This window comes from Penaeus monodon, chromosome 10, assembly GCF_015228065.2.
Source record: "Penaeus monodon isolate SGIC_2016 chromosome 10, NSTDA_Pmon_1, whole genome shotgun sequence".
NCBI classification, from domain to species: Eukaryota; Metazoa; Arthropoda; class Malacostraca; order Decapoda; family Penaeidae; genus Penaeus; species Penaeus monodon.
In genome coordinates this window covers 12,492,397-12,508,102 of record NC_051395.1, presented here as the reverse complement: position 1 = coordinate 12,508,102, position 15,706 = coordinate 12,492,397, and the positions used below count along the sequence as shown (strand labels likewise).

General features: G+C 38.9%; 2 protein-coding genes across 2 annotated transcripts in view; one reads left to right on the top strand and one right to left on the bottom strand.

Moving 5' to 3' along the window:
- The window catches only part of LOC119577838 (cytosolic Fe-S cluster assembly factor nubp1-like), a 17,757-nt gene extending 7,631 nt beyond the window's left edge, over positions 1 to 10,126 (bottom strand). Inside the window, exons 1-3 of the mRNA XM_037925435.1 lie at positions 10,058 to 10,126; positions 7,347 to 7,451; positions 6,853 to 6,986 (exon numbers count right to left, since the gene is read on the bottom strand). Of these exons, the coding sequence (XP_037781363.1) occupies positions 6,853 to 6,986; positions 7,347 to 7,451; positions 10,058 to 10,088 (270 nt within the window). The 5' untranslated portion in view covers positions 10,089 to 10,126. The remainder of the gene's footprint in view (positions 1 to 6,852; positions 6,987 to 7,346; positions 7,452 to 10,057) is intronic.
- An 864-nt stretch (positions 10,127 to 10,990) lies between these two features.
- LOC119577529 (tektin-3-like) overlaps positions 10,991 to 15,706 on the top strand; it is a 4,765-nt gene continuing 49 nt past the window's right edge. Inside the window, exons 1-9 of the mRNA XM_037925124.1 lie at positions 10,991 to 11,302; positions 11,603 to 11,742; positions 12,626 to 12,707; positions 12,867 to 13,099; positions 13,210 to 13,319; positions 13,559 to 13,707; positions 13,872 to 14,094; positions 14,802 to 14,956; positions 15,350 to 15,706. The exon at positions 15,350 to 15,706 is cut by the window's right edge and continues 49 nt beyond it. Of these exons, the coding sequence (XP_037781052.1) occupies positions 11,190 to 11,302; positions 11,603 to 11,742; positions 12,626 to 12,707; positions 12,867 to 13,099; positions 13,210 to 13,319; positions 13,559 to 13,707; positions 13,872 to 14,094; positions 14,802 to 14,956; positions 15,350 to 15,575 (1,431 nt within the window). The 5' untranslated portion in view covers positions 10,991 to 11,189 and the 3' untranslated portion in view covers positions 15,576 to 15,706. The remainder of the gene's footprint in view (positions 11,303 to 11,602; positions 11,743 to 12,625; positions 12,708 to 12,866; positions 13,100 to 13,209; positions 13,320 to 13,558; positions 13,708 to 13,871; positions 14,095 to 14,801; positions 14,957 to 15,349) is intronic.

The window sequence follows — 15,706 nt, the reverse complement described above, 5'->3', positions numbered from 1 at the left end:
TAGATATGTACACATGTATGTATGTATGTACATGTGTATGTGTGAATATATGTATGTATATTTGTACATGTGTAGTGTGAGTATGTATGTATGCCATAAATGTATGTATGTATTATATTTACGTATACAAGCATGTGCATATGTATGAATTTAAGCATGTATGCAGATATAGATTTATATATATTTACAGAAGTATGTAAGTATTTATGTACGCATGAATTTATGTATGTACGCATGCATGTGTATGTGTGTGATGAAGGGATCGTCTATGCTATCGACTCGGTTTTCATGATGCTCAACACATTTTGAAAATAAGTCTTACTTGCATAACAATGTAATTAGTTCCACATGAAGATAATCCTAAAAGAATAAACATATAAGAAACAAAATGGATGAAATATAACTCTCAAAAATCAAAAATTATCCGCAAATAGTGACCCGCCACTACACGAGAGTGGCCTCTGCTGTCGCTTCTAAATCGTCTATCAACACCCCCGGCCCGCACCTGTCTCACCCTCGCCGTGGAACCTGGCATCGAGCACACCACAATCACCACCATTTGCCCTATTTTTGCCATCGCCAGGGAAACCATCATCGACCACGTCATCATCCCCATCATCAAGGTATACAACCTTCACCATTTTCACCATCGCCAAAAAAAATTACATCGAGCCAACCACTATCATCACCATCAACACCTACTATTCGCATCTTTCACCATCGCCATCGGCGCCAACACCAGGTCCATCATCATTATCATCATCATCATTCATACCTATCACCCGCACCATCTTCACCATCGTCAAAGAACCCAACATCGAAACACACCATCACCAACAGTACCTACAGCCCGCCATCTCCAACACCATCAACTTCTCCTTAATTCCCGCTCGACCCCGCCACGTGACCCGGCCCGGCTGAATAATCGCCTCGCTGCCTGACGTCTCGGACCACCTTTGTTGCCGTCGGCCCAACGCACAACGATTGATCCCTTCCAGACGCACGCCCTTCGACCTTGTTTTGGAAGACTGGTCGTGTCGAGAATGCGCTTGGTAGATTTCTGGCTTATAATAGTTTTTTTTTTTAGTTTTTCTAATGAGGTTTTCCTTTTCATTAGTTGTTTTTTAGTTTATGTAAGTAGGTTTTTGTTTCTTATTATTAATTTTTAGTTTATATTAGTAGGTTTTTACTTTTTATTCACGTTTTTTTTTCTTCCTATTCTTTTCCTTCTTCCCAATAACACTAATATCAGTCCCTCCATTCTCGTTTCTTGACCCTCGCCTTTCGCATCAGCCAACTGCGATCACCGAATCACCTGGCGAAGCGCTCACCCACGATAAAACGACCATCACGTGAAACATAAGCCTATTTTTTGTCAGAAATCCGGCGTTCCGTGAGGCAGCGGCGACGGGGTGCAAAGGGGAGCGCTCGACCCCTCTTCACCCTCGTCGCTCCCATACGCCGGGAACATTCCGTCACATCGCCCTCGTTCTTTGAAAAGGCCGTTCCCCTCGTCGACTCCTTGCCGGCTGGACAAAAAACGCGGCTGTGTTTTCTTACCACGCGTAGCGCTCGTGGTAAAATAGCCGTCGTTTTTTACACTTTGTTACCGAAACTCTCTCTTTTACATGCAATATTCTTCACTGACTCATTCTGCCATGCACTTACTTATTACATACTCATATTGTTAAAGTAAACAAACAAATGCACCCACATGCACGCACGCACCAACACACACACACACACACACACACACACACACACACACACACACACACACACACACACACACACACACACACACACACACACACGCACACACGCACGCGCGCGCGCGCTGACACGGCACTGAAACTATCAGCAACAAAATGGCTCAAAATTGCTAACCACCAACAAAATGGTAAAGCAAGAAATGCTCAAAAAAGGATCGCTTCTGTGACCATCACATAGCATACATCTACGTATTCTCGTAACTCTTGTTATTTTTCTTTTCACTATAAACCTATTCTTCCATTTGCTTCTTTCTTACCGACCTCCTCTAATAAAACGTTTCGCGTTTTTTAGCTTCCTTCGTACGTTTCCCTTCCCTCCCTTCCGGTTTATTTTGCTCATTGATCTTCCATTACTAGCAATTATTCTTCCCAGCCATTCTCTTTCTTCCCCATTACGGTTACACCATTATCGCAATTATTTACCACGCCCAAGTCTACGGACGCCCGGCGCCAAGTTTTTAATTACCAGATGCACTGATTACAACACCACGGCAGCAGGAGAGTTCAAGACTGGTCCTCTGTTACACAGACCGAGTTGGCAGAAACACTCATGGCCACTGGGTACCTCTTGTTTCCAGGGAAGGAGGTTGGTTTTGTGTGTGTGTTCGGGGTATGAATTCTTCAGCGAGGGGAAGAATGATATACACAGTGTTCACTTAATGTGTCCACTTTGTTTGGATACTTGTGCATGTATAAAGATTAGTCAGAGATTATAATGTTCTTACCGGAGTAGTATATAAAATTAAGTTTGCAGACTCATAGGCTTCTCAATTCTTACTAGGTATCTCGGAATAGACAGTGTGATGTAGTGATATTTAGAACAAGGACTGGTCAGAGGTTTTACAGGCGATGAGACTCGAATAAATCTGTTCTAAAATGAAGGTAAAGTCTACAGTGCAGTTAACAGAAAGCTGGAGAAGTAATTCTCTTGGTGCTATTCCATGAACACTTTCAGACAAACTGACTTGAAATATAAGGATCCGGCTCACCGTCTTGAAAATTGTGTAATGTATACCTTATTTGCTAAACAGTAATATAACACTAGCTATATAATGAAGCTGTAATTAAGTTCCCCCACTGTGAGGCCGTTAAACTAAACTCAACTAAAAAAAAATGTTGTGGGAAAGAGGGTTAAACATATACACTCACTAAGTGAAAAAAGAGACCATAATGCTCTACTCCAAGCTAGTACAAAGGCGCTTTCCCGGTATCATGCGTATAGTAAAACCATCACACACAACCCCAAGACCTTCCCTGACACCGCGTTACTGAGTGCCTCGCGGTCTGTTATCCCTCGTCACGCACCGATCAAGGGTCGTTATACAAACCATCTTTACGTTCAAATTAATTGAGAAGCAAATCTATTTCCTTCTCTCCACTATTTTGCCTCTTTCGTTCCCCCGTGCCTTCTTTCCGTATTTCCTATTCCCTTCCCCCTTTCCCCCATCCCACCATTTCTTTCTCTTCCGCTTCCACTTCCCGTCCCTCCTACTTTCTCTATCCTTCTCTTTTCTTCTTATTTTTCTCTCTTCTTCTTCTCGTCTCCCCTCTCCACGTCATTCTTGGCTTTTCAATTACCTGCACATCTTTTATTCTGAACCATACACACATAGGGTCCTACCAACGCGTCCGAATCGCACTGACGCCTCTCACATCAAGCGACTACAATTTAATATACTGACCCGAACACGCGATTTCTTGGTTGTTTCCCCGTATTATATACCTGCAGCACGATCAAAGCCAACGGATAAGCAAGAGATTCTGTTTGTGTGTGTGCGTGTGCGTGTGCGTGTGCGTGCTCTGTATTTATGCAGGCACATCTCTCGTTCTCCATCTTCCCATTTCCCTCTCCATCATCTCTAAATCGCCTTCTGTGCGTTTGGGCGGGGTGTATGTATGATATATGAAGAACTCTGATTGATTTATTTTTTCTTTCGCTCTCTACCTCTAGCTTTCCCATGCTCTTTACAGCATGTCCTCTAAGGTTCCTTTGCTCTCTCTCTCTCTCTCTCTCTCTCTCTCTCTCTCTCTCTCTCTCTCTCTCTCTCTCTCTCTCTCTCTCTCTCTCTCTCTCTCAATCAAACAAACACACACACACACACAAACGCGTGCACGCGCGCGAACAAACTTGTTAATTTGTACCCACGTGATAATCCTTCTGTAATATTTACTATGTACTTACTTTTACTGAGTAATTATTTCTCTAAAAATATCTCCTCCTTCTCCTCCCTCTCAGAACGTGTCAAAGTGTCTTTGTCAATACAAAATGAAGGCCACGAGGAGGGAGTTTAGCGGCGAAGTAGCCCATACAACTACTGCCTCGAGTTCAGAGTGGATGGATGGAGAGCAGGTAGCATGACAGAGCATACAGGAAACGGGAAGCGCAGGGCAAGACGAGCAGCAGAAGGAAGGGGAGGCAGACAGGTGAACTGGCTAGGCAGGCAGTAGACTTGCAGACGGCAGAGCGGCCACACGGGCCCCACCCCGTCTTACATCACTCACTGGGTACCCCACGTATACCACTGATCGTCATTTTTCCTTGCTATCGGAATAAGATTTTCCTCATAACTATATATCTGTTAGGTTTCCTACCTAATGTAATGTACTTTAATTATAAAATATGTGCGCATCATCCAAAACAAATGTACCGCATTGGGAGACACGCAGAGAACACAGACACGCACAAACACGGAACATTCTGGCGAGCGCTCTACCATCGCCTTAGGCGGATCGAAGATCTACTGAGGAACGTCTTCGCGTGATAGTCACGCACGGAAGGTTACCTCGTAAACAAGAGGTCATGCACAAGTTCCTATTGTGCCATGCGTGCTGAGAGTCACGCTGCGGCGATGGTACAGTGGGCATAAGGATGTAGCAGGTACAAGAGAGGTGTCGTGTGTATCTGGAGTTCTGTTGCTTCGTGAGGGTGAGTGTACTCCGAATGTTGTGTTCAGGGCTTGTGGATATTTACCATGAAAATGTGTGACCTTGGAGTAGCGATGTGATGGTAAGTATGACCCGGCTGGACAAGGCGAGAATGAGGGCACAGAATCTTAGCAGTAGAACTGGCCGGAACTTTCCCCCGGCTGTCTGGGAGAATGCAATCCAAGGCTTTCGGGAAAAAAGGGCGACGCTAGGAGTACACATTGCTTTTAACTGAAATCGCCATGATATGGGAAATGGGGGTACAAGAATCCAATAATGATGAAAACCTTAAATATATGGAAACTCGGGTGAGATTGCCGGTATACATACATAATACACGGAAGAAAAGTCAACTTCCGTTAAACTAATTTTTTTTCTTCATTCCCTAACATAATAATAGCTATTCACTGTTCTTTTCGTTAAAATTATAAATTCCAACCACAACACTAAATTTAATAATGCTAATAGTAATAGTAATAGCATTATTAATGATGATGATCATAACAATGATAACAAAGATAATAACGATAACAATAATAAAAAATAATAACAATATCATAATAATGTTGATTGATTATTGATGATGATGATAATAATAATAATAAAATAACTATAATAAACCATGAAAATTACTTCATGCAAACAATGTCAATAAAATTGCTTAGACGAAACGCAAACAATAAACCCCTTCGCTATCAGTTCTCACCACGTACTACTTGATACATGGGCATACACATCCACGTGAATTAACCTTAGAACGCATGAAATCGATTAACGCATGCGATGACCAATCCTCATTTTCTTGCGATACTCTCCGGATAATGGAAGCAAATTCAATATCATATTTTCACACGTGAGAGACGCCGATCGAAAACACAAGAAATGTGTATGTCGAATATTTCCGCATTAATTGCACAGGTCGACAAAAAATTTTGGGCCTGGGACTTCTATAGAGATTCCAACACAGTCGAGTAAGTCCCTGGCACATCATGATATATGTTGTGCTTGTAGTTTCCCATATTAGGCAGAATTGCGCTAATTTAAGGTTATAACGGGCGCGCGGGCGGTTACGAGAAGGGTGGGTGCGGGGGAGGAAGGAGACCAAGGTAGGATGAAGGATCAATAGCAGAGTGCATGGCCGGTGTCCTCCTCCAAGACGGTCGAGACACGCACGCACTCCCCTCACCCTCACGTGTGTCTTGGGGGTCACGTAATTGCTCAAATGACCCTACGCGAACGGACAAACCTGTGTGACCTGATCTCCAGGTCTGCCATGTAACAGAACTTTTTGCTCAGTACACCTAATGCTTGATATTTACTGTACACCGCAAAACAAGAACGGTCCACACAGAAATCCCTGGTCTTTGATAACCTTGAACGCCGAAGGTGGTTGAATTATTTTTCAACTGAATGTATACTGGGTTTCGCCCTTGTGCTTCGCCCTTTATGCATGCAGCCGTGCCAATCCCACCCTGAGCAATTTTGTAGTTCAGTAGACGTACATTGTAGTTACGGTGGTTTGCGGGTGCTGCCACCGTAGATTTTGAAAAAAAGAATCAATCTAAATATATTTCGAGCCACCTCCATATATTTTTCAAGTTCATTTCAGTAAACATCTTGTTTCTAAAATGATTCCGAAAGTTCTATAGTTTGACTCTGCCAAACACGTGTTTATGGCATGTCTTGTATGGCTCATATTACCGCAGATCCTTAGATGAGATAAGGGTTCACACTGTCGTTTAATACAATTGGCATGGATCATTACTATATCAACTAAGATTTTAAAAAATTGTAAATACAAGTACTAAATCTTATTATGACAGTGTTATCTAGATAGCGATTTTAATATATTTTCCCCAGTTTGCTGATAATTGGTTGTTATATTTCTCTGGAAAATTCTACTTCACAGGGTTTCTATTAATCTACGAACTCATAAAGGTAAGGTGCAGGTGATATTTAAAAAAAAAAAGCCTGATGGAAATTTTGTATTCATAAATGTGAGTATTTTGCTTTCGTACACAGATAACTGTACATACATAATACATGAACACACCCTTATATATGTATATGTATATATGTATGTATAAATGCATGCCACCACTCTAGTATGGAAGTATTACAGTAGCGAATGAAATTTACATTATGTATAACTTACTTCTTTGGTCTCATCAAGAGCTAGTGCACGAGCAAGCATTGCTGAAACTGTAGACTTTCCAACACCTCCCTTGCCAGACAACACCAAGATTTTATACTTAATTGTATCTAGTCGTTCTTTCACAGCACCAAGATCTGCAAATTTAACAAGGGTGTTTTATATATGTATATTTGTACTATAATCATGCATACTGCATCATTCTGAATATCAGAATCTGAACCTAAATTTAAATACCTTATCATATTTTATTTTTATTATTACTTTTTTATTTATTATATATATATATATGTATATATATATATATATATATATATATATATATATATATATATATATATATATTCCCCCCCCCCCCAAGTGCCCTGTCCCACCAGGACGTTGGCGATCATTGATTTATGTGAATATGCATCAATTTTCATATAATACACATTAAATGTTTTTAAAAACGTACAGGATATTCCTGAAGTGCATGTGAAAAATGTATTGCTCTTTACCTGGGTCTGGAGCTTTGGTTGCTCCAGATGCACACACTTGCTGGTTTGGGCACCCAGCACAAGCAGATGCTTTGCCTGCATCTTCACTGTTAGTCCCTGGACAGTCTAAAATAGTTAAATAATGGAAGAAAATTAATAATAATAATAATAATAATAATAATAATAATAAAATAATAATAATAATAATAATAATACCTGAACTATGTAAAATAGAAAAACGTCAATCTAAACACAAGATATAAGAGGTCAAAAGGGATTATGGGTTCTTAATACTGAATGGTGAAGCTAACCCTCTTTGGAGATCTGGCATGCACAATGCTTAGTAGTAGTAAATTCTTTTAAGGCTAATTTTAACCTAATGTCACTGGGGAAAAATGCTGCAAAATGCTGTGCTCAATTTTCTTTTTTTTTTTTGTGAAATGTCTCTACACATTGATGGCTCTGCTAGTGCTTAGCCACAAAGGAGTAAATCAGTAGACCTTGTAACCTTACCTGATTTCACCTTTCCTTGAATTGGCATGAAAAATGCATTTTTACTAATGCTATGAATATCGATGGTGGTATTTTTATTATAGACACTATAATTACTATAATGGTATAAACATTAGTAACAGCAAAATAAGATAACATGAAATATTTTTGTAAATCAAGGAAGAGTAAACAGGCGAGACAGGCAGTACTCGTAATTAGCTCATTGGTAACTTAGTGTAGCCATCTATGTGTAAAAAACAATAAAGTAAACTTACAGTGGGCATGGCATGTATGTAAATGCCATGTCCATCGACACTGGGTTAAATGTCATTTTAGGAAGACATGTGACTTTCTTCAACTGCTCCAGAATTACTCATATTTCTATTTCCTGAGCTGTGCTAGTCAAATACTGAGCAACCTAAAGTGCATCTCACACTAATAGATTCTTCCCGTCCCCTAACTTCCAACCACTTGTTTTACACCTCCAACATGAAAAAATCTAAACAAGTACCACAGACTAAAATGAAGGTCTTTCTTCCAAGAAAATATAAATTTATCAAAAGTTTGTACTATGTTGATCAGCATTAAACATTTAAAGAGGAAAATGTGAAGAACACACAGTATCTTCGTTTTCTTTACACCAAAAAGAGTACTAATCTCATCATGGTTAGACTTTTTTGTCTGTCTAAGAAATCTAGTATGGGAAACATACTCACATTCAAATCCATTCCTTAGGTCAATTTCCAGACCATTAGACACTACAATGTTTTAGATCATGTACAGATCAAACAGTTACAGAAAAGGGTATACATTTTGTTAGTATGACCGGAACTTGAATTGTGATTTATAATAATGTTGCCACTGTATTATCTTCAAAACTAATCATACCAGGTTTGATTATGTGTTATTGTTATTTGTTATTGTTAGGGGCTCTAAACTTCCTTATTGATGGGCTGATACCTCTAAACCTCTGGCTAGAACTCATAATTTCCACCACATCTCATGGGCAAAATAGAGCTCAGACAGGTCTGAGTGTCATAATTCTGCAAGGTAAACATCCCTCTCTGCTAATGGGATTTTTCAGGTATTGTCTTTATCTATCATTTCTGCAAATTTTTCCTGTTATTTGGATAAGGTCCATTGATACCAAATCTGATGAGTTTTAAGCAACAGAGCTTGCAAACCTTGGTGATTAACTGTTAAATAAGGAACTAAGGTAAACACTGCCTTACAAAAATATTATGATGGAGGTTTAAATTAGCTACTGCTGCAGCACAGATATCATAGTTATCAGTTGAGGCCACACCTTCATGGTGCTGTACTTTTTAATACAGGCCATCAATTATTAATCACTGCAGAAATGATGTGGATTTGGATAAATCCCAGCCAATATCACTAAAAGAGAAAAAGCTGGCATTTTTTTACAGAATGGATGCACTCACCAGAGACTAAGTATCACAAAATTCCTTCAACAACCTAGGTTGCCATGACTGGGTGTGCCATTTGGGCACTGACTGAGGAAAGAGTTGATGAGGCCTCTGCCCCTACAACCCCCTACTAAACATCATGTCATCACCTCAGTATACATTGAAAGATAGAGCTGAAACTCGTGGACTTATGCTGTGAATGACTGAAGACCATTTCTTGTACTGATGACTACCTTTTGTCCTCTACAGAAATATCATTTTCAGTTTGCCCTAGCTTAGTGCATCCATACCAAAGATTAACCAAAAGCTTTGCCTTCTGAACATGTATCAGGAAATGAACAACAAAAGTTCCTTAAAAATAGATGCCCACTACTGTAGCCTAATATGAGGTTATGTCATGAACATATGAATAATCAACCAACTCTTCATGTAAATTATACATTTCATGTGGTATTTATCTTATTTTCCCTACCTAATAAGTTTTGTCAATTCAAATACCAGAGCTCACTCTAAAAATATTACCATTTTGATTACATTGCAACATTAGCTGATACATCATTGCAATGATCATAATACCTTTAATCATAGAAAATGACTCTCCCTGAAATCCTTGTGGATTTCAAAGTTTAATTTATGCATATTCATCGTGACAAAACTGGATGATGTGCGGCAGTGAATCTTTCGCTTAACCCTAAATATTACATAATGACAATTTTGCTAATTTTCTTTTGAGGTGTGCTTAATAAATTAAAGTCACATAGAAATGTTGAAACTAATCAAGTATCAATAATCACATTTAGATACTAGTCTTACGTTCTGGAGCGTCCTGAGGCACAGAACTCATGTTTGTTTACTGCTAACAGCTGGTCGAAAACAAGTGAAATTCTCAATGCGCAATGTGACTGCTCTGCCGTAAGCTTCGAGAATTATATTTCTACATGTTTATATATATATATATATATATATATATATATATATATATATATATATATATATATATATATATATGTGTGTGTGTGTGTGTGTGTGTGTGTGTGTGTGTGTGTGTGTGTATACATGTATATATATACGTATATATGTATATATATATATATATATATATATATATATATATATATATATATATATATATATATATGTGTGTGTGTGTGTGTGTGTGTGTGTGTGTGTGTGTGTGTGTGTGTGTGTGTGTGTGTGTGTGTGTGTGTGTGTGTGTGTGTGTTTGTGTTTGTGGTGTTTGTGGGTGAGTGTGCTTGTGTTTGTGTGTTTTTTTTTGTGTTTGCGCGCGCGCGTGTGTGTGTGAATATATGTATATATATATATATATATATATATATATATATATATATATATATATATATATATAATGCACACTATACACACACACACACACACACACACACACACACACACACACACACACACACACACACACACACATACACTCACATACACACACATACCACGCATATACACACACATAAACACATACACACATACACGCGCACACACACACACACACACACACACACACACACACACATATATATATATATATATATATATATATATATATATATATATATATATATATATATACATACATACATACATACATAGTATTCTTCATTAATGTATGCTCTAATTATTTTTTTAGTATTATTCAAAACAAATAAAAACATCACATAATACAATTTCCTTTTTGATTGCAGCCACCTGTGTAGAGAAAGAAGGAAAGATAACTTAACCACAAGTGGTTAGGCAGATATCAATGCTGGGTATCTAAAGTTTTAAAACGAAGAGCCGTTGGTAAAATCTTCAAAACAAAGCAAGTGGCAATTGAACAACTGTATTAAAGTAGATACAAGTGACAGACAGACACTCTCTAATAACCACAGTGAAGTGAAACAGAAATAGAATACAAGAGTTCGTTAGGAAAGCAACGATGAGCGGCGGAATCAGCATGGCGGGAATTCCTGCCTTGTACCATCAACCTCCTGCGGCTCTCAACAAGACCGTTGCCATGAAGACGGTCGACACTAGGCCCTTTGAACAGAGGTGAGTTTTCCCTTGTGTGCTTGATTAATGTCATCGGGATTAATAACCTCTCTGGATATACGCTGGTGCTTATTTTACTCCATAATGTGTATATGTATATATATATATATATATATATATATATATATATATATATATATATATATATATATATATATATATTATCATGGAAATTGGTACCAGCTGTCGGTTGTGTGTGCTAAAGAACAATGATTGTGAAGTAGAATCTGTAGAAGGGCCAATACAACTCCATTTTATCCTACGCAATTTATAACTTGGAATTACTGCCAATTTCCCCAGTTTGTCCCTGGTGCCACCGACGCTGAGCCGCTCCTACCCCACCGAGAGCCGCGTGTTGGACTCCGTCAGGTTCCCGAACATCTTCACGTCAGCCACTGCGACCATGAAAACCCGTTACACGCCCGCAGACTGGTCACAGAGTACCATCTTTAATCATTTATAGCGATTTAATGTTTTCTTTCATTTGCCTGTCTTACATCAGCCAAACAGGACATGGAAGATAAAAAGATTCGGTGATGTTATGTCGACAACAGCTAAGGGGGCAGCTCACGGTTTGAGACCACGAACGAATCCAGTGGATTTAGTATTTGCCAAGATTCATAAACTAAGTAGCCAAACATCTTCTTGTAACGTTTTGGTTATATTTGCCCCCCCCAAAAAAAAAAAAAAAAAAAAAAACAGGAGTTAATTATTTTCAGGTAAGCTAACTCTGGGAATGTAAGCATTCACATTTTACAGCGTATTCATGATTTTGATTTTCCCTAATTTGTTTGTTTCACTATATAACAATATGCTACCAGTCATTTTTCCAGACTCATATTTCCTTTAATTATATATATATATATATATATATATATATATATATATATATATATATATATATATATATATATATATATATATATATATATATATATTTTTTTTTTTTTTTTTTTTTTTTTTTTTTTTTTTTTTTTTTTTTTTTTTTTTCCCTATCACCCTAAAGACACCCTGGAGCATAGTGTATTTTAATAACTTTCTTAACTTGTGCTCTTCGTCCATTCATGTCTGTTCTGCCTATTTCTGATTTACGCACCATTTCATAACAAAACAAGTAGTCACCCCAGTTTATTTATGTTCAGTGATGCACCTTACATTTCAGATCGATAATATATTGTTCCATAGCTATCGTTCGTTAATATAATTTTTTTCACAATACTTTCTTCTTCAGATCATATAGAATTTCTACCTCCTTTTCCAATTCTGTATGTCATGATGTTTTAATGCCTACGTTGACCATTTACACCTACACATCTCCTGCAGGTAATCTGAATCATTATAGTGATGCAGACAGCACCCGCGGTGTTTCGGAGAGGGTGCGAGATGATGCGGTGCGGCTTGTTGGGTAACAATAATTGAAATTAGAGCAATTGCAAAAATTATAATTATTGTATTCTGTTGTAAACATTAATTTTAGGATGTTTGTTAACTTCTGAGCTTTTCATGCGCACATGATTTTTTAAACATTATCAGCAGCATGCTTTAACATCTTTTTGATGTACAGGTACACGTACGACCGAACCAACATCGCTCAGCGCGAGAGCTCTCAGCGCCTCGGGGAGCGCGTTAGCGATATCACCTTCTGGAGGAGCGAACTCATGCAAGAGTTGGACCGAATGCTGGCAGAGACCAATCGCCTTAATGATTCCCGAAGGGCCCTTGAGCATGCTCTGAAGGACACGGAAAACCCGCTTCACGTGACCAAGGAATGCCTCTACTTCAGGGAAAATCGCCAGGGTGCGCGACATTACCCGCACCTAATCTAAATAGTGGCATTAAAATATCTTATAGTTGATGTGATATTTGGAAATGCTGTTACTTTTTCTATAACTCATCATACTGACCAGGAATCGACCTGGTGCGAGATCAGCCGGAGGAATCGCTTCTGAGGGAAGTGGACACCATTAAGGACTGCCAGGCCAGGATGAAGAACCTCCTGGATCGTGTTAATCTCCAGGTTTGCATTTTAACCGCACGTGTTGATAGTAACTCACGTATATAAATGTGCTTTTTCGGCAATTGTGATTGTTACTTCTTAAAGTATTTTTTTCTTATGATATGTAAAAAAATAGGATGGAAAAAATATAGTCAGACGTAAATATTTACGCTATCGTTTCCCCTAAAATACAAAAGGAACCGTAGAACCATGGAATATTTTAATTAGACAAAATCTAGACAGTCTCATTTCGTCAGCAGCTAAGTCGGAACAGGGCAGCCCGACAGGATTTAGAGCATGACACCATGAACAAGAATCATGCCCTTACCATCGACCATACCCAGCATAGTCTCCACAACCACTCTGCGGGCATCACTTATTACCCAGGGATAGAGAGGGTGGACAACACGTAAGTGACATGAACAGAACTCGCGATTATTGGTTCATTTCATTCTGTGCAAAGGAAGAACTCTTATTTAACCAGATTCTTTTATGAAGGGTTCCCAATAGTTAACTAGGTTTAGGCATCAGATTCACCCGATTTAGTAACCATAAGAACTCCTTTGAATGCAGCGTGAGCGTTCCGGACACATGGGCGGAGTTCAGCAACAGGAACATCCAGCAAAGTCAGAGTGAGAGGAACAGCTCGCAGCGACTTCGCCAGGAGGTGGAGGCCCTGATAGCAGCTACACACCAGGATATGTGGACTGCTTGGTCCACCTCCAACACCACGCTCACACAACGCCTCGGGGAGAGCAACGACACCAGGAACAAGCTTCTCGCTCACAGGGACAGGGTAGGGCCATGTGGACAGGAAAACAAATGATAGTTGGCATCATTCACCTTCAGATTTTCAGGGGACGACAGGGCTGTTGAGAGTTTGAAATCCTGATTGCTTCGAGATATTCACTTCAAATGTATATATGTAAAAATGGGTAAATAAATAAATCTGTATATATGATATTATATATATATATATATATATATATATATATATATATATATATATATTATATATATATTATATATATATATACATATAATATATATATATATATATATTATATATATAATATATATATATATATATATATATATATATTATATATATATATATATATATATACATATATATATATATATATATATATATATATATATATATATATATATATATATATATATATGTGTGTGTGTGTGTGTGTGTGTGTGTGTGTGTGTGTGTGTGTGTGTGTGTGTGTGTGTGTGTGTGAGTGTGTGTATGCGCATTAGCCAAAAAACGGCTTTGTTTGAAAATCGAATATGTTTGGTATATGCTGCGTATATTAAAAAATATACGGTAGTGAGTATTCACAAAATCATTCCTATATAGTTTATTTATTGAATAAAAGTACATGTGATATTTCGGTGACTATGCAAGTGAACTGTACTCATTATCAATATTAAAGCTTAAACGGATATAGTGAAGATGAAACATAACCCCTTGGCATTCAACATCCGCAGGTGCAGCGGGAGATGAACGACCTGGAGCGCCATATCGACATGCTGAAGAAGGCCATCCTGGACAAGTCGGCTCCGTTGAAGGTAGTGCAGACGAGGCTGGAGGGCCGCACGCACCGCCCCGAGATGGAGCTGTGCAGGGACCCGCCGCAGCACAGGTATGTCCTTCTCTCCCTATTCTTCTTTGTCTTTCTCGTTGTCCGCATCCTCTTCCTCTTCCTGGTCTTTTCAACTACCTACTTTTCCTTTTTACTTTCCTTCTCTTTAGCCACTTCTCTTCGTTCTGATTCTCTCCACCTGCATCCTCATGTTTTTCTTTCTCTTCAGTTACTATCGTTTCCTTTATATTCTCTTCACTCGCTTCTTTTCCCATTCTCTTCTCCTCATCCTGTTCCTCTCATTTCCCTTTTCACCCTCACCTAGGTCCATCTCTCTACACTTCTAGTTGCATCATAAAGTTGAATATGAGCCTATCAGATTGAGAACAGATAGACAGCATACAAGAGGCCACCCAGACACAAATTACCGATCAATTTATCCAACTGTTGCAGGATGGTGCGCGAAGTGCAAGAGTTGAGCGAGAGCGTGGAGGCCCTTCGCCACAAGCTCTCTGATGCGGAGAACTCCCTTCATCGCCTCGCCCAGATGCGTGCTCGCCTGGACCACGACCTCGGCGTCAAGACCAACTCTGTCTACATCGACCGCGACAAGTGTCTTGCCATGAGGAAGAGCTTCCCGCTCTCGCAGCCTCACCTCGTGGATTTTACGCTTTATTAGCGTCGCGTTGAGCATTTTGGAGAAAATTTTGTCATCTTGCTCTGACGCTATTCAGCTTTATCAACATTTGATCTATGAGATTAAGACGAAAATCAGTCAGTGATTTGATGCAACATAGAAGAATTTTCAAG